General features: G+C 40.2%; 1 protein-coding gene across 14 annotated transcripts in view; it reads left to right on the top strand.

The window, feature by feature from the left end:
- Positions 1-19,338, top strand: part of RUNX1T1 (RUNX1 partner transcriptional co-repressor 1) — a 152,139-nt gene that overhangs the window by 89,071 nt on the left and 43,730 nt on the right. For all 14 annotated transcript variants that reach the window (XM_077810023.1, XM_077810029.1, XM_077810028.1 and 11 more), the window contains 4 exons: positions 3,438-3,619; positions 13,511-13,761; positions 15,900-15,985; positions 16,603-16,801. In XM_077810023.1, the coding sequence (XP_077666149.1) occupies positions 3,438-3,619; positions 13,511-13,761; positions 15,900-15,985; positions 16,603-16,801 (718 nt within the window). The remainder of the gene's footprint in view (positions 1-3,437; positions 3,620-13,510; positions 13,762-15,899; positions 15,986-16,602; positions 16,802-19,338) is intronic.

Genomic DNA, 19,338 nt, shown 5'->3' on the forward strand with positions numbered 1-19,338 from the left:
TACCATATCTGGGTCACAGATTATTTGGTTTGAAAATAGACATAGTATCTTCTTGGAACATTTAAGATGAGATGAGACTTCACTGAGGTTTGGGAAACAAAGCAAAAAGTGACAAAACAAAATTGTAAATGGAAAAATTCAAAGCAATGATTTTTTTAGACAAGTCCACTTGGTACTTTTATTTCTTTACATAAAGCTCTCTGATTTTTTTGTTAATGCAATTGAGACACATTGGACCATGACTTCGTTTTTGTGTCTTATAGCTTCATAGTTTTACCTGTTACCATAGTATCTGAGCACACTGCTGTATTAACTGGCAGCTTTGTTGATCCCACAGAATAACCTAGTTAAAAAAGTTGGCACCTACCTGTAAGGTTTAAGCAGGGAGCTAGGAGCCAGGAATTTATGAGTACTGATATTGATTCTCTCTGTCTGTGGCCCTGAATAAATCATACGAATCTGTTCTCACTTTTCTCATCTGTGAAATGGGGATGTTGCTACATTCCTACTGCAGATGGGTGTTTGGGGGCTTAATTTAAGTTCATAAGTACTGAAGATGAAAAGCACTATATAATTATACGGCAGTATTGTAATCCAGATTCTGACCCTACAATTTCTCAGAATTTTATATACGTATAATTCTCTTTGCATTGTTAGTTTCACTGCATCCCTCCATTAAGTCAGGCTGCTAGCTGGACCAATTCTATGCTCATGTATGAGGAGCTCTTCAAGCCCCTTCTCTCCCACATCCCAGTTGTGGTGGTTGCCACCGCCAGCAAAATTAGAATGACATCTACTAGATCAGTGGTCCCCAACCATTCTTGTGGGAATAGCATATTGCCATTCCCAGAAGACTGTGGCGGGCGCCAAACACCCTGCCACCGAAATGCCGCCGCAGAGAAGCGGCAGCGGGAAGAACCGTCACCGCTGAAATGCCCCCGAGAAATGGCAACACTTCTCGGCGGTATTTTGGCAATGGGGTGTCCTGCGGGTGCACAAAAATGCTCCGGTGGGTGCCATGGCGCCCGCAGGCACCGTGTTGGAGACCCCTGTACTAGATGGTAGGCATCTTATTAATAATGAATATAGATAGGCTAATGCTTTGTTCACTTTCACAAAATACAATGTTGAAAAGGTTCTATGAACTTTTAGAGTCCTAAAGTTCTACAGCAATGTCTTTCTAACTCCCTGGAGGGCCTGTAGACTAAGTGGTAGCACTGGCTGTTTTTTTCCAATAGCAAATTATGCTTCTAATGTCTACAGCAAAAAATTAACCCACAGCACCACGTCTCAGAGCCTGGGTCAACTGACTCAGGCTCCCGTTGCAAGGCTAAAAATAGCAGAGTCGCCTGCCAGGTTGGAGGGTCTCAGAGCCCAGGCTCCAGCCTGAGCTCGAATATCTACACTGCTGTTTTTAGCTCCATAGGCCAAGCCTACATGCCCAAGTCAGTTGACCTGAGCTCTGAGACTTACTGCCACTTTTGGTTCTTCTTGCTGTGTAAATGGACCGTTAGTCCCTGAGAAGAATGTTATTTTTTTTTAAATACAGAAAGGCTGTAGCAAGAATTGTGATGATGGTCCATATCTATTTGTTTGGTACATAGTACATCTTTTGATCACCAGGAACTGATAATTGGTGCCTGGTGTCATTTGATTTAACTAAGGTGGCAAAGCATTTTCTCTTATAACCTCTTTCTCATGTGTCTGAAACTTTCCAGAACGTTTTGGGCTGAAGTGCTCCATGCTTGGTCTACCTCAAAAGGTTAATTTCTTTTAAAGATGGAGCAAATCCTTCTCAGCCATTTTGAGTTTGCAGACGATACCAAGCTGGGAGAGGTTGCAAGTGGTTTGGAGGATAGGATTATACTTCAAAATGATCTGGACAAACTGGAGTAATGATCTGAAGTAAATAGGATGATATTCAATAAGGACAAATGCAAAGTACTCTACTTAGGAAGGAACAATCAGTTGCAAACATACAAAATGGGAAATGACTGCCTAGGAAGGAGTGTTGTGGAAAGGGATTTGCGGGTCATAGTGGATCACAAGATAAATATGAGTCAACAGTGTAACACTGTTGCAAAAAAAGTGAACATCATTCTGGGATGTATTAGGAGGAGTGTTGTAAGCAAGACAAGAAGTAATTCTTCTGCCCTACTCTGCGCTGATTAGGCCTCAACTGGAGTATTGTATCCAGTTTGGGGCACCACATTTCAAGAAAGATATGGACAAATTGGAGAAAATCCAGAGAAGAGCAACAAAAATTATTAAAAGTCTAGAAAACATGATCTGTGAGGGAATATTGAAAAAATTGGGTTTGTTTAGTCTGGAAAAGAGAAGACTGAGAGGGGACATGATAACAGTTTTCTAGTACATAAAAGGTTGTTATAGGAAGAGGGAGAAAAATTGTTCTTCTTAACCGCTGAGCACAGGACAAGGGGCAATGGGCTTAAATTGCAGCAAGGGAGGTTTAGGTTGGACATTAGGAAAAACTTCCTAACTGTCAGGGTGGTTAAGCACTGGAATAAATTGCCTATGGAGATTGTGGAATCTCCATCATGGAGATTTTTAAGAGCAGGTTAGACGAACACCTGTCAGGGATGGTCTAGATAATACTTAGTCCTGCCTTGTGTGCAGGGGACTGGACTATATGACCTCTCGAGGTCCCTTCCAGTCCTATTATTCTATGATTTAAAAATACTTTTCCATTTAAAAAATGAACTTTTATAGCAGTAGTTAATTGTTTAAAAGTCATGAGAAAGTGAGGTTGAACAACATGTATCTAACTTTGTCTCTTGCACACTTACATTACTCTAAAATCTTTAATAATCTGTTCACATGTTTTAAGATTGTAGGTGTATTTGAGAGTGTAGGGAAAAATGTGTATTATTTGATAACTTCTGTAGTATGTGATAACATAACTAAATACTGTAGCTAATGCATAAACATGTGCCAAGTTAGAGCTGGGTGTTCATCCTTAAGTCAAGAAAAAATGAAAGTTAGTACTTTGCAATCTGAATATTAAATTTACTTAGGGGAGATGCATGTAAAGACAACAGCTGAATAGAAACACAAATATTGTATAATAACAAGAAAGGACATAAAGTGAGCTAGTGCTGTGCTCTTGCCACCCTTTAAAGATTTGGACGTGAAAATTGTTTTATTTTCTTATAGCATTTTCAGTTTTGTTTTATGCTTCAGCAAATAAACTCTTCCACTCTCATGTGTGCCCACACATGTATTTCAGCCGTGACTCAAATCTCTAATGAGGCTATGTGGTTTAACACAGCTAACTAAAATAAATATAATTCAAGATGAACAAAATAGACTCATCCCAGAGTGGGCTTTTAATTGATTTCTAATTTTGCTATTTCATCTTTGTGAAACTGCCTGAGAGCCGTTCAGCTGCTCCCTTAATTTCTGAAACACTCTTACAGGCCAATCTGCCCCTGCTGCAGCGGGAGCTCCTGCACTGTGCAAGGCTGGCCAAGCAGAATCCCGCCCAGTACCTCGCTCAGCATGAACAGCTGCTTCTGGATGCCAGCACCACCTCACCTGTTGACTCCTCAGAGCTGCTTCTCGATGTGAACGAAAACGGGAAGAGGCGAACTCCAGACAGGTCAGAAGGCCAGAGTGTTAATACTCTGCAATTGTAACCATGCTTTGGGATGTAAAGCTAACATGCTGATGTCTATTACAATTAGAGTGGTGTGGGATGCTCCATTTCATTCTACAAAATTTGTGCTGAGTTTTCCAAGATTATTTTTTTTCAGTTACAGCTAAATAATGGGCAAATTTTACTTGGACCCATATGAAATGTTCCCATTGACTCTAAACAATGGACCTCTATTGCATGCACAGGAGAAGCCTTAGGGCAGAATTTGGCCATATGTAATTGGGAATAATACAGAACTGTTCACAGCACTATCACTAACCATTTGGTGCACAATGTCTGTATGCAGCTTAAAGTGATTAGCAGATCGTTCCCACTCTATATGCGAATCTGTCTGTATTTGGGTTTTTGTCTGAGGAAATATTAAATATGGGAAGTTGGATAGGCACCCCTACCGGGGACTGTAATTACAGTACTAACTTTCTTGAATACAGATGAGATTATCACGTCTACATGCAATTCCCGAATATGAAGTACAGTTGTATTGTGGAAATACTAGAGAACTACATATAACTGTAGTGCTACATGCACATCCGGGAGTCTGATGATATCCTGATAAATACAGGAACAAAGAGACTGCTTCAGAATGCAATCAGATCTCTAATTCCTTATTCAGTTGTTAGATTTTGCATAGCAGATGTGTAAGAATATATTTACTGTTTCTTTAAATCTGTAGAAGGAAGCCAGGGGCACTGTGGGGCTAGGGATGATTCTAGGCGGAAGCCCAGTGGAGAAACAGAAAGAATCACAGAGTAGCTTAAGGGACAAGGGACATTATTGTTTTCCCTTATTCCAATAAAGTTCCTTATTCACTGTTAGAAGAAAGTGACTCTTGATTTTTTTAAACTATTGTCCAATTAAATAGTGTCAGATGATGAGGTCTTTCTGAATCTGCATAAATAGTCTGTCCATTAGATCCAAATAGTGGATTTTGGCTAGTTTCGCTAGTTTGGCTAGAGGGAGTGCAAAGTTTTGTGGGTGACTTTTTAGTTTATGGGCAGTCAGTGAAAGAACATAACATAAGAAAAACAAGGTCTGAAGGCAAGTGAGGCTGCTAGACTAAAATAAAATAGCAGATATCTGAGCATACATAAATGTGAGAGGTTCACAGGATATGTGCTAGGTCTTGAAAATGTCAAGTTAGTGATTCCTCTATCCACTCATGCCACTCACAAACAGTAAAGCTCTAGATAAGGTTCCCATTAGATGGCAGGGAATGCTCATTCATTTGAGATATTAACCTATTGCAAAATATGTGCCAGGGAAATTCTTTGAGCTGTGTCAAGGTTCCTTCCCCACTCTGAACTCTAGGGTACAGATGTGGGGACCTGCATGAAAACCTCCTTAGCTTATTTTTACCAGCTTAGGTTAAAACTTCCCCAAGGTACAAACTGTTTTACCCTTTGCCCTTGGACTTCCACTGCCACCACCAAACTTTATCTGGGTTCCTGAGAAAACGTAGTGTGGAAACGTCTTTCCCCCCCAAAATCCTCCCGACCCTTGCACCCCACTTCCTGGGGAAGGTTTGGTAAAAATCCTCACCAATTTGCATAGGTGACCACAGACCCAAATCCTTGGATCTTAGAACAATGAAAAAGCATTCAGTTTCCTTACAAGAAGACTTTTAATAGAAGTAAAAAAAGAATCACCTCTGTAAAATCAGGATGGTAAATACCTTACAGGGTAATAAGATTCAAAACATAGAGAATCCCTCTAGGCAAAACCTTAAGTTACAAAAAAGACAAACAGACAGGAATATTCATTCTATTCAGCACAGCTATTTTCTCAGCCATTTAAAGAAATCATAATCTAACACATATCTAGCTAGATTACTTACTAAGGTCTAAGACTCCATTCCTGTTCTGTCCCCGGCAAAAGCATCACACAGACAGACACAGACCCTTTGTTTTTCTCCCTCCTCCCAGCTTTTGAAAGTATCTTGTCTCCTCATTGGTCATTTTGGTCAGGTGCCAGCGAGGTTACCTTTAGCTTCTTAACCCTTTACAGGTAAGAGGATTTTTCCTCTGGCCAGGAGGGATTTTAAAGGGGTTTACACTTCCCTTTATATTTATGACAAGCTGGATGACACCTTTTTGAGAAGTCCTATTGGGCACCAAAATTCTCCAGAGGCTGAAGATGATTATGTGGGTGCAATTTTTGAATGGCATTTCTTTACTACACCTCCCGCACAAATTCAAACAAATTGAAATAGCCACAAGTGTTAACACACAGCAGCAAAAGGTATCCAAGATAGGTGGCCTGGTTAATTATCAGGAGCCCCACATCCAACATACGACTGTTGCAAAGAGAGGGGACATCACCAAAGCTGAAAATCCAATTACCTGTGGCAGTTCTATCGTAGTCACTCAGTCTTTGCAGGATAACATATTGGAAATGATACATGTTGGAAAAAGAAGGTCTCACAAATTGATGGGAGTGAGTCCAAATGTCAGTGTGGTAGTCCATCATAGGGCAGGACCTAGAATACAAGGTGAAATCATGTGATGCTTGAATAATAGACACAACTTTAAAAAACTCTCATATCCACAGTACACTACCCATTAGGTCTTGGATGGGTGGAGTAAATAGCACTAGACCTGCCTAACAAGGATCATACCTACATGGTACCCCTTGACTAATTTTCTTGGCAGAAATTCTACTTCTCATTTGACCCATATGAGAACAGGTCAAAAGAAGATATCTTTTAACTTTCGTCTCTTTCTGGCATTTCAGAACCAATAGCCACTCACATTGAGCCACAGTTTCCCAGTGCTGATTTCTAAACTTTTATGATAGGTACAATTTCACATACATTAATTTTAAGCCCTCACTGTCCACAAGGGAATGAACTGGTGGAGAGAGCAATGCAGGTTGCTGAGAGAATTCTACTATCAAAAGACTTCATACTAGCTTTGCTGAGCTATAAGGCAACCCCTTACACAGTCCTTGGCGTAATCCTAACTCTCCTGTTAACGAGTCAACAGATCAGAGTCATGCTGAATTTAGAAGTACATTTTTACCTTGAATGATCCTTCTAAAGGATGACTGGATGACTACAAATTTAAAAGGTCTAAAAACACTTTCTACTTTATTGGAATGCCACCCTAAGCTTCATAAAGAAGACTCTGTTTTGGTAATATTGAACAACTTAGTGGACGTAGCTGCACCCAGAGATCTTACATGGTCAAGGAACTCTGAACAGAAGAAACAGGCAACAGTTTCAACTGAATCCAACCCAGGGGAGTTGTCATGTGACCCTAGTAATAATGGTACTCGCACCAAACAGTAAAGTGAGAGAATCCTGTGTAGAAGAGTCTTAAATCTATTGAACAGAAGTCTGGATCATTTGAGATTTGATAATACAAGTGAATCAACCAGATAAATCCTTCCTCAGAGCTAGAAAATGGCAGCAGAGCTACATGAGTGGTGAAACCAATGACTCCTCTTGCTCCATAATTTATTAAATATTGAATTTTTAAATATTCTTTATCTGGGGGTAGGAGAAACACGTGAGGATGTGTGTACTGTTTGTTTAAATCTTCATATATAAAATATGTCAAAAATGTTAGGTATCTTAACAATAGGTGTAACTGTCACTATCACTCTGCCAACAATGTACGTACCAGGGTATATGAAGATAAAAGGCAGCTTCTTTCCAGGGAAACTAAGACATTGGACCATTCTGAATCCTGATATGTGCTCGTTGCTCTTGCTGAAGTCAGTTGGATATGGTCTTATATATGTTTCCTCTTCTCGCCCACTCCCTTCCAAAGTTGGTACTAGTGTGGTTACATACAACATACATCCAAGTATGCTTGTGTGCTCTAACTCTGACTCCAGTAGAGGTGAAATACAGAATTAGGAAGAAAAATAGAGAGGGAGCGTTTATTGTGTATATGCAAACTTGTATGTCTTGGGGGGTTTAGTATAGCCAAGAAAATATATCCAGTTACAATAACATTTTTTCCTTTTATAATTTCAGCATCTTGTTTGCATGTGCATTTTCCATCTCTAGTTATTTTTCTGCATATGCATATCTACTGTATGTAAGGTTTTATAGAGCAATGTGACAGCAGAGCGTAGTGTTTTACTGAATGTTTTCTTGGTGCATATGGTCTGACATGGCTGAGCAGCCACGGTGAGATTTTGGAGTCTATTAAACTAGCTCATTAAAAAGATCAATCTGTTTCTGTAATAACACTGGGAGCAATCAGTCACTGAAAGAGAGAAAAAGCTGACACCTGAGGAGACAACACATTTTGATAATTTGTTCATGACATGTCATGAACAAAGTGTTTACTCTGTCTTGTTTACAACTTTTTCGGCTTATATCCTGCTGTCATAAGGCTAAAAAAGTTGGACTAACAACTTTTTTTTGTGAATGAATGCTTTGCCTTAAACCTCTACATAATTTTAAATAAATTAACTGTGTAAATTTGCTGCTGTTTACAAAGAAATTTATCCTGTGTTGAGGCTGCCCTAAAAGACTGTTATTGTGCAGTATAGAAGCATGTCACCTAGTAGCTGTACATTTGACAGACACATCAAGTGCATGTAAAGAATTATTAGGAAAAAAGACTGATAAAAATAATTCTAAGTGGGAAAATGTATGCCAGCAATATCTGATACATGTCTGGGGGAGGGGAGGAAGGAGAGACTAACAGTTAAGACTTTCATTGGTGAGAGCGGTCATGACAGTTTTGTGGACTTTGAGAGAGCAGTTTGGAGAAATGCCCTCCTCGAGAGGTGATGCCCCCTTGTGAGAAGGTTGATATTGACTGTGTCAGGGACACACAGGTTAGGATGGGCACTGCCAGGAATTGAGGGCCTATTTCTGCCATCTCAGTTAATGGGAGTGGAAGATGCTCAGTACCTGACTGGACCACAAGCCTTGCAACCAATGTGAAAAGTTTAGGAGTCTTCTTTGAGCAATATCTTACAGGTTCTTAAATTAATTGCCTGAGTTGTGACATGAAACCCTTCCTTAGTATGATGGTTCTGTGTGAGAAGTAAATATACACATGATATTTATATGTTGATCTGTGCTGTGCATACTATACTATCTTATTGGCAAAATCATCTGATACATATAGGCACGAAAGAGATTTTTTCCAGTAGATTATTATCACTCATTCAGTCATCAATCTTTTACATGTAAATATTAGTTTAAACGAAAGCATCTTGCAGAAATGAAGGATGAACATTCTCCATCCCAACTCCTATTCACGGGCCTCAATAATATTATTATCATAAATTGCATTTAATATTTTGTATCAAACACTAAAGTTAATTTGCCAGCCATGGCAGTCGTGTGCTGTTTGATTTCCTGCTCAGGAATGCAGTTGTTTGAAACTAAAGATTCTTACTGTATATTTGATTGTGTGCCTTCAGCAATTCTTGATGAGAAGTAACAGTCAATCCCAGTTGTAACTGGGCAGCCCTTAATCTCAGTAAAGAAGGAGTCCAAATGCCAAACATCCTTCAGCATGAACGTCTACAGTTAAAAAACCTCATTCTCTGAAATTGGGCTCTCTCCTCCTTGCCCTCAGATCTTGGAGGGTTTTTTTATGTACACTGAGACATACATAAAGGCAGCTGTAGAAAAAAAAACAGGACCTCTACAGTATCTGACTTTTTAATCTTTGTTAGAGGTTATCGTTCTAACCTTGATATTCAAGAACAAAATGCATTCATAGTTTGATTTGTGCATACAAAAATCTGCATACTTTCATGCAAATGTGTACTTGAAGATTAAAATTTCATGGTTGGATTTGAGTAGTTGCAGGTCTGAGGTTCTGCATGCAGCCAAATGTAAAATATGTAGGTGCATTCTTGGAGAACAGTCAAAAAGTTTTGCTATCCATTGGCGTTTACCAGCATGAATTACACTGACAGCAATTAAACATATAGTGACCTTGGCACTCATGGGGGTCACATCTCAGTCCCATCCCATTTCTTATCATTTGGCTTTCTAGAACGTAGTGTACAGTAATTTTAACTGTTTACTTCCTTGCTCAAAAATACTCATTATAACAGATGCCCTAAAGTACCTGGCAAAAGATCCTCTCCCTTTTACTATGAGAGGGGTAACTGGGGCCTCTGTTCACCCCTGTAATTGCAGTGGACTCTAATGCTTGTGTATGGAGTCTCTGGAAAGCCTATCTTTATTCCCAGCAACAAGCTTTAGCAAAACCCATCTCTTCATTTCCTGTTGCTAACTGCCACAGCAATTGAAATAGAAATTCCCCTTAACCCACACTCCAGTGGGCCTTGATACCTGCCCCACCTCTTCGCTGCAATGGGCTCAATCCACTGTGCTGCTCTCTCCCAACCCAAGATGCCGTCCTTGTCCCCTGCCCAGCTCCCTCTCCAGCAAGCTGTTCTTGCCTGCCTGTTCTTGCCTGCTATTAAGCAGTGCATGGGAGAGAGTATAGTTGGCTGGAGAGGAAGGGTGCATGTTCTCTTGGGTCCCTGTCCTTCATCCCCACACTTAGGAGAATAAAAGATGCAGCCAGCTGCTGCCACTGAGCCACCTCCCTGCTACATTCCTGCTGTGCACAGGCAGAGTGCAGGCTAGCCTGGCAACCTCTCTCTGGAGGAGCCAGAAAACCCTGCAAAGGCCTTTGTTGCAGGCAGCCAAAACTGCAGTCCGGTCCTAGCAGCTGAGGCGACCAACAGTGACATCTAGCATCAGTTACAGCATCAGCTATAGCTCAGCCAGAAACCCTGAGCCACGAGGGGGAAAAAACTGTAAATGGCATCTCCCCTGGTGCATGCACCCCACAGTTTGAGAACTAGAGTGAAGTGGAGCTCCAATACAAGAGGAGTTGGAAGTCATTTAAGCAACTTCCCTTCACTTAGCTATATGCACAGTTAAACTGGAAATTAGTTCACTGTGGATCCCACTATGCTACATGAGTTCTTACTTTCACAAAAACCAGAAAGGTTAAGTTAATCAAGAGAGAGCTGTTATTATGATCAACTTGGGCTGTAATAGTAGAGAAAGGAAAGTCATTCTTCATTTGCAGTATGGTCTCTGGGCAGAATAGAAACGACTTACCTCTGTTTTTTCCTGAGGATGTCAACAGGCATTTATTGCTAGGTTCATATATATTAGCTTATGGTGTGATTGCAGGTGGACTGTGTGCACTTTATTTTGAAATATTTGATTATAGACTCAAATTGAGTTTGTTTCTTTATGGCTAGTTTTCTGGCCCATCACTAACTCTTCTAAATGACCTCACTGAGAAAGTGCCATCTGTTAAGAGAAATGGAGTGGGAACAGTTGAAGGCTGCCATAAGACTGTGGCCTAACCAGTCTTCTCTTTAGATCAACAGCATGCACAGGGTTTTTGATCAAAGCTGCTGTGAGGGCACAAAAATCTAGCTTCTGCTTTGAGTAGTGTCCTATGGGCACTGTACTTCAGAGGCGTGTATACCCCATACGAGTTTGATCAGAGAGTTTAGGTAGCAGTGCCTGTTCGGCCTGCTCATGAGCTCTACTCTGCCTTGTGTACTGCACCATGGCTATCTAGTGCTGCGCAGGTGAACTGCCCTCCGTTCTTTCGCAAGTGCCTTGGCATGAGACAGAGCCTCAGCAGCGTCTGAGTTGATCTTACCTCAACTGCAGTTTCTTTCATAGTTTCACTTAGTTTAGTTAGCAGTAGTAGTTAGCTGTAGTTTAAAAAAAAAATGTTGTAAGGACTATCATCCTTTCAGTTTTTCCCTGCAGAGAACTTTACCTTGTGGGGAGGGTATGCTGGCTCTCCTAGTTTTAAATGTTGCCTTTTGTGCCAGGTGGCTCTCCTGGTGAACAATTGACACTCCCAGTGTGTCCATTGCTTGAGGAGTCACACATCCTCCTCAAAATGAATTTTTTGTCTGGCCTTAAAATCAAGAGCCAGAAAGAACCAGGAGGTTAAATTGTGCTTCCTTGTGATGGAGGGTTCCCTCCATCCAGCTTCTGACCCAGGCCAGGGCATCTCCAGCCCCATACATCAGTCTCTGAGCAAGCTGACCATCTCAACCACTTCAGCGCAACACCTCTCTAAGAGCTACTAAAAAGAAAACTCAAGAATCCCCTCAAAAAAGACTCTAGGAAACAGAGCCCAGGTTCCCCAGTTAGGGAATCTACCTCAAAGAAACCCTGGTGGCTGACTGAGACAACTATTTAGGTGCCCGCCGGTTCCTGACTTGGTATCCACGAGGTGCAGGTTCCTCAGGTACTGTGAGCACCAGTGAACCAAAAGAATCTAAGGGTTCCAGCTCAGGAAGATCTTTGGTACCATCAGGGGGCCAAGATGATAATGAGGTGACTCTGCAGTTTATAATAATCAACTATCAGGTGTTGATGCAAAATATAATCACACCGATGACTAAAAGTTCAGTTCATTTATTGAGCATCTACCACCAGAGCAGAGGGACTAATTCCAAGCAGTGTTTGTACAGAAATCCTCTTCGCTCAACCATCTCCAACAGTAGTAATAACAGATGCATCCCTGCTGTGATAGATGGATATCTGGCTGCTTTACCTTTTATCAGTAGCATGATCTCCAACTTCCTTTTAGAGTACTAGCCCATTCAATGTGATTGTTTTCTACTTCAGTAGTCTTTCTTAAGAATGTTCCCATTGCTGAAATATGTAGAGCTGGAACTTGGACCTCCATACTCATCTTTTCTGTACATTATGCAGTAATTCATGACTCCTGATGCTGTGCTTGGTTATACTGTACTATCGACAGTTTTGGACTTGACGCCGAAGCCTCTCCCTTCTTGGAGCGTACTGCTTAGTAGTCACCCGAAGTGGAGTACCCAAAGAAAAAAGGAGAGGTTATGCACCTTGTGCAGTAACTGTAGTTCTCCGAGACGTGTGTCCCTGTGGGTGCTCCACTACCTGCCCTCCTTCCCCTCTGCTTCGGAGTTCTTGCCTATGGAGCTTTGCAGTAGAGAAGAAACTGAGGGTGGCTCACCTATGCAGCTCTATATAGCCAAGTGCAGTGCATGAGGTGGATTTGAGCACATGCATTGGCCAAATGGGCACAGTTACCTAAAATCTCCAATTGAAGATACGTGGGGCAAATGTGGATCTGAAGAGTAGCACGCATAGAGCCACACATCTCACAGAACTACAGTTACTGCACAAGGTAGGTAACCTCTCCTCTCTCAAGGAAAACATCTCTTATCACCAAGAATGATTCTTTCCTCACACTCCAAATGTGTCTTTGAAACCTGCTGTGATCATATTGTTTAATTCCCTGGTGGGAAATCAGCCTAGCATTACTGAGAGCAAAGATTCAGCATTCTAAGACATATAGCCTAAGGGCCATGTGCTGCCCTTTGGAGGAAAACATTTCTTAAGCTGCAGATTTCCCCAGATCTCTGCGTGGAACAACGAAGGCAGGGTATCTCCACCAGTGTATGGTCTTTTTTCCATCAAATTGGACTTGACTAAGAATGGTGATTTCTTTTGCTTTTATTAAAAATAAAAATTGCTTGGCCACTTGCTTAACACATGAATACATTACAGTCTATACTGTACTCACATGTTCAAAGCTTAATCTCAGTGATTATTGTTTTCATTTTTATGTTTATAAGGAGTATTTTTAAGTTCTATAGGGAGTATTATTCTACCAGTGTTTCTTAGGCTATGACAGAGATGTTTATAGTGAGCACATGTATCCTTATAAATTTTGATTGATTAAACTGCTTTATGAAATGTTCCCCCACCCTCACCCCCAAAGTCATGGAGCACAAATGGCAGTTCTTATCTGTGCGTATCTGAACAATAGCCAGCCCTGTTCAAATTGTGACAGAAAGTTCCTGTACTTTATTTTTCAGAACCAAAGAAAACGGCTTTGACAGAGAGCCTTTGCACTCAGAGCATCCAAGCAAGCGGCCCTGCACTATTAGCCCAGGCCAGCGGTACAGTCCAAATAATGGCTTATCTTACCAGCCCAATGGTCTGCCTCACCCCACCCCACCTCCACCTCAGCATTATCGTTTGGATGATATGGCCATTGCCCACCACTACAGGGACTCATACAGACATCCCAACCACAGGGACCTCAGGGACAGAAACAGACCTATGGGTAAGGGACAATGAGAAACTGTGTACTTCCTGGATTCTTTCTTTCTTTCTTTCTTATAATTAAACTCTGTTCTTCAGTGATAATTTTTTTTTCTGGTTGAGAACTGTATTGCCCGCTTTCTCACATTGCCCTCTGCTAATAGATCTATGATCCTAATGTAGTTAATATTTATAATAGCTTTACTATATTGGACTAGATTGTGACTTTAATTACACACCCACACAGGAGAGTAAGGATGAGTAAGAAGCAGTCTTTCACACCTGTGTGGACAACATGGACCCTGGAACAGATGGTCAGGGGAACGGGGTCTTGTCTTTCCCTGTATCCCACACATATGACAACCAACATAGCTAAACTAGCAGACGGAGTGTCTTAATTTATTGCTGATATAGGCCAGAAATAAATAACTATTGCATGGAGCAAGAGGGTAATAAAAGGAATTGCCCCCAGAATAATGTCTCTGAGGCACAATGCCCCCTGGGACCATCCCTACCTATGGTGTAGCTCTCACACCACGCCCTGCTCAGGGCTGTGCCTAAAGCACTCCTCAGATCACCATGATTTTGTTATGCTTGAATTTGCATGCCCCACTCTAAAGCAAAATGTACACAGAAGTGCTTTTTATTCAGGATTTGTTTAAAAGAATAAATAAGCAGCATTTACAGAGACCTTAAGGGTGGGGGGCAGAGGCTTAAAACTTTGAGTGAAAGATCTCTCAAGTTAGTCTAAGCTGTCCCTTTGGCTGAAATGTATGAATTCAAACTGTGGGCAATACATTGGGACCTATTAAGATCAAATAAGATAGCATTTATTGTCAACTCACTGTATACTTGGAACTTGCTCTTTATGCACATAAATCTTTACTTAGAATTTTCTATGGTTATTTAAGTATGTATGATGAGATGAACCCTTAATGAATCTGTATTGACACTGTAGTAATCATTGCATTTAGTCATCTTACATTTGGTCTGTGCATACTATTTATATTTTTTCAGTCCTCTGTGTTAAGAAAGTATGATATAAAAAGGCAATATTTAACCATTTAACTTTTTTTTGCAGTGTAGGTGGCTTGGGAATTTCATATAGTAAATGATACAATTGTTACGTCAATTCTTGACAGTTTTTTCTTTTCTACTAATCCAAAGATCGGAGGGTTTTTTTAACTTAAAAAACAATTTGATAATACGCAAACCTATTGAGAACTTGGACCAAATCTTCTAAGCATCAGTTTTTTTTCCTGCTGCTTCTCAATAATATTAAGTCTAATATCAACAAAGATTTATTCTGTTAATACATTTTACAGTTTAAGATTTTCATTTTAATGTACTTTACCAGCATGAGAATTTCTTAATTTTAGAACTTGGATTAGTTGCTCAATATCTGACATAAAACTCGCATCCTTCCCTATGTCTTTCATGTTGAGACTAATTTTTAAATTTTAATACACTGATCCAAACCCTAGCCTACATAAAAAAGAAGAAAAATCAACAGCAAATTACACGTTTTAAGATGTGTGGAAAATAAAGTAATTTAAACAAAGAGTAGAACAAAAGCTACTAATAATTTTCACATTGTAACCTTGTTTGATATTATGTGTATGGTGAAGCAATCTCTACAGGGCTGCCTTTGCTCCAGAAGATATTAATAATTTCTGCATCTATTGTAACATTAGTGAGGTACCCATGATTTATTTTGTGCCCAATCTTACAAGCGGTCTGAGCAGAGAATTATTGCCGACAGGTGTTTGTTCATGGAACACTTTGCAGCACCAGAACTTTGATGCAGTGAAATGTTTTATATAAGTCTCGTGTTCTGTATCTGCCTTTAGTGATTGTTTTTCATTATGGAAGGGAAATTTTTGTTTATCCCAGGAAGTTGGCATACTATAACCATTAAAGATTCCTAGTCCTTTGTTTACATCTGTGCTTTAATATCACTGAAAAGACTGATAAACTTTAAATGGTACATGTGTGTATGTAGTATGTGTCTATATACATAAACTTTCATACAAAAATGGTGTGGGTTTATGTTATGGATGAGCATTGTAAATACCAAGACTCAATAGATAGATAATGAAAGAATAAAAGAGCTTTTCTAGATGAATCCTTTGGTGTAAGTATCTTTTCCACTTTTGGCAGGGTTGCATGGCACACGACAAGAAGAAATGATTGATCACAGGCTAACAGACAGAGAATGGGCAGAAGAATGGAAACACCTTGACCATGTAAAAAATTAATTAGTGTGTGTGTATATGTGTCTGAATGAACCCAGCATGACTTTAGAAAGTAACTTTTACAATATTGTAATTGGCATTACATATTTTAGTATATTAATTTTTCTTTAATTTTCCATATTGTAGAACAAGTTTGAAAACATTGGTGGCTAAATTATAGTGCTTAGTTCCCCATTTGGATGCTGCTTTTGGCCCTCTGGGTCCAAATACCTGTTTTAAAATCCCAGCTGCTGATATGAGGCCAATGGGAAACTGGGTGATCAGAATTGAACACTGGCTCCAGGATGCTTCCCACTCCCTCACTTTATCAGTGCTCTGAAAATGGAATTTTTATTTGTTTTTGCTGTTTATTAGATCTTATAACCATTGAATGATTTGAATGTATATCTAGGAAATACAGTTTTAAGCAAGAGGGAATTACTGTGTTCAAAAGGAAGTAGTATATCTTATTTTTATTTAAAAGAACAGGGAAATAATCCTTCTCCCTTGAAACCCTGGCAATTGAAGTAAAGAAAATGACTTAAATTCACAGAGTTTTCTGTGGGGATATGGCACATCATAATCAAATGTTCTTTTGGCTCCTCCCTTCCCCTGACCCCTACTAATAGCTGTTAAACTGCATCATGGACATGGTGGAAAAAACAAGGCGATCTCTCACTGTACTACGGCGATGTCAAGAAGCGGACCGTGAAGAACTTAATTACTGGATTCGGCGGTACAGTGATGCAGAGGATTTAAAAAAAGGTGGTAGCAGCAGCAGCCATTCCAGACAGCAGAGTCCAGTGAATCCAGATCCCGTCCCATTAGGTACGGTATTTTCTTCAAAAGTCCATTGTCGGTCCCACTCTAAATTAGCCAAGCCCCAGTTCCTGACTTCTTCCTTTTAATTATTACAGCTGAAGCTCATATTTGTTCCTCTGATTTATTTTTTCTCTTAATACCAATAAAATGTTCCTTTTCAGCGAAGATTAAGAACTAAATGCAAATTTCAATTCCTGATAGCCCTTTTTGTGATAATCACCAGTTTTCCTTCCATTCACAAATGTACATAGGTGGAGGAGCTGGGAAACAGAATGCAAATTTGAATTTGGTGAAGTAATAAGATAAACACTGTTTGATTCCCCACCCTCATCATTTAAGCCAAAAGATAGGTACTTCTTGACTGTTACTATTAAAAGACCAAGAGAAATCAAAATGAACTTGTTGGAGTGAATTCCACTGTATGTAATAGCACATCTTGGGAAACATCTGTTCTTAGCAAACAGACTCATACAGAAACTTCTGACCTGTATTTATATTCAATTTGAGAAAGAAAGTTCACAGATGAGAAATTTCCAACAGACTTCTCCATAGACTCTGGGCTAGATACACAAAGGAACTCTAAGCATTATGACACGTAGCATCACAACACCTTACTTTTAGGCGCCTAGAAAATTTCTGGGACTCACAAACCCTGAGGTAAGTGCTCAGGCTTCCTATACAATCAATGGAGGGAGATTGGTGCCTAAGAATGGAATTCAGAAAAGCCACCACACTGAGTGAAGAGCAGCCTAAGCTAGCCAATGAGAGATGCCAAGGAGAGGGGTAAGTCAGAGAATTCGGTGCCTGCGTCTGGGCTGGAGGGAGGCACCTATCTCTGCTTGGGATTCTCAGTGATGAACACTCTCCTAAAATCAGGCATCTAAGGTGTTTCTTAAAGGAAGCCTGGGAGAGGGTGTTCCTGGGTCTCCCACGTCCTGGGTGAGTGCTCCAACCACCAGTCTACAGAATCCTTCTCATGCTTGCACTCTCTCTCTGCCCCAAAGACTCTTTAATTATTCATCCAAAGTGGAACAGCCTCAACAGGAGAGATTGAGGGAACCCCACATCAGAATATCCCTTAGCCCCATGGTTAGAACAGTCCCCCGAGGGGTGGCAGATTCCTATTCAAATCTTTTCTCACCCTGAGACAAAGGGGAGACTTGAACCAGGGGTCTCCCACATCCCAGGTGAGTACGTTAACCAGTGGGCTAAAAATTATGAGGCAGATTCTTCTGCCTCCCTTCTCCCTGGCCATTTTGGGTGAGCTCCCCTCAGGGGCCCAACCTGGTAAGCAGGCTTAGAGCTTTTCCTAGAAAAACATTGGCATTGAGTGAGTTTAAGTGCCTCTAGTGTTCAGTGGCAGCAAAGCAGAGATTTTCTAAATATCAGTGGTGCCTGATTCTGGGATGTAGGTGACTAAAGTGGCAGTTGGGCAGCTAAGTCCCTTTGTAAATCTAGCCCTCTGTGTTCCTAGGGCAAGCTCTCTCCCCATATAGATCAGTAGAATTTAAATTCAAAGAGCAGGAGGACTCTGTCTTTGTCAACAATTGGAAGTACCAGAAAGCTGCAGAATAATCACATTTCAATGTATGCATTTTTAGAATTCATCAATATTGGATGATGTGTGGCTATGATCAGAATAATTACACACTGAGAGACTATCACAGCCAATGTACTGCAGCACATCAGGATAGTGCACTATGTTTATTTTGTGGTTATCTAAGATCCACTGATACCAGGTTGCCATTTTTTCCTTCTGCTCATCTTTCTGCCTGTTGAGATGAAAGAAGATTGCTGATGGTGCCTCTTTGTCTCTTCCTCTATGGGGAGCAATATTGTTGTACACAGAGCTGGGCAAAAAATTTTCAGCAAATTGTAAATTCACTGAAAAATTCATTTTTTCAGGGCACCAAAACGTTTTGAGAATTCTGATTGAATTTGGCAATTTGTTTCAGATGAAAAAAACCCAGATTTTTTCTCAGCATTTTCAAAATTAAGTGTTTCAAAATTTTGTTTCAAAATGATATTTTCTAAACATTTCAAATCACCGTTTTGTTTTGGAAGTGTTGTGTAAAATCAACCACAAAAAAATTGTTTGTTTTTGTGTTTTGGTGAGAAACTGATTTTTTTTTTCAGTTTTCTTTCAGAACTAAACATATTTTTTGGTTCAGTCACTGAACCAAAAAACCAGTGATGGATGAAGGAAGCTAGAAAACATATACTGATATTACATGCTTACGATGGTAAACCACTTTGGTATTTAGTGCCCCTTAGTTACAAGAAATTTGAAGGAGGCTCATTTTAGCCAATGGGGTCTTGGTATTAGAAGTCCTAGAAATGAATTTCAGTTAGCTGAAGGAGGTATCACCAGGAATGGCATCACTGACTTAGTTCATCAGTATAGTTCCTTTGGACAACTTTCTCTGAAATACTGTTTCAGGTAATGGTTTCTATGAATCATGTTGGGAATCTAAAGAAAGAAGCTGACTAATCCAGAGATAAGTGTGACAGCCAAAATGCCCACCATGCTGCAAGCCCCTGAA

The sequence above is a fragment of the Eretmochelys imbricata genome, chromosome 2 (assembly GCF_965152235.1).
Source record: "Eretmochelys imbricata isolate rEreImb1 chromosome 2, rEreImb1.hap1, whole genome shotgun sequence".
NCBI lineage: Eukaryota > Metazoa > Chordata > Testudines > Cheloniidae > Eretmochelys > Eretmochelys imbricata.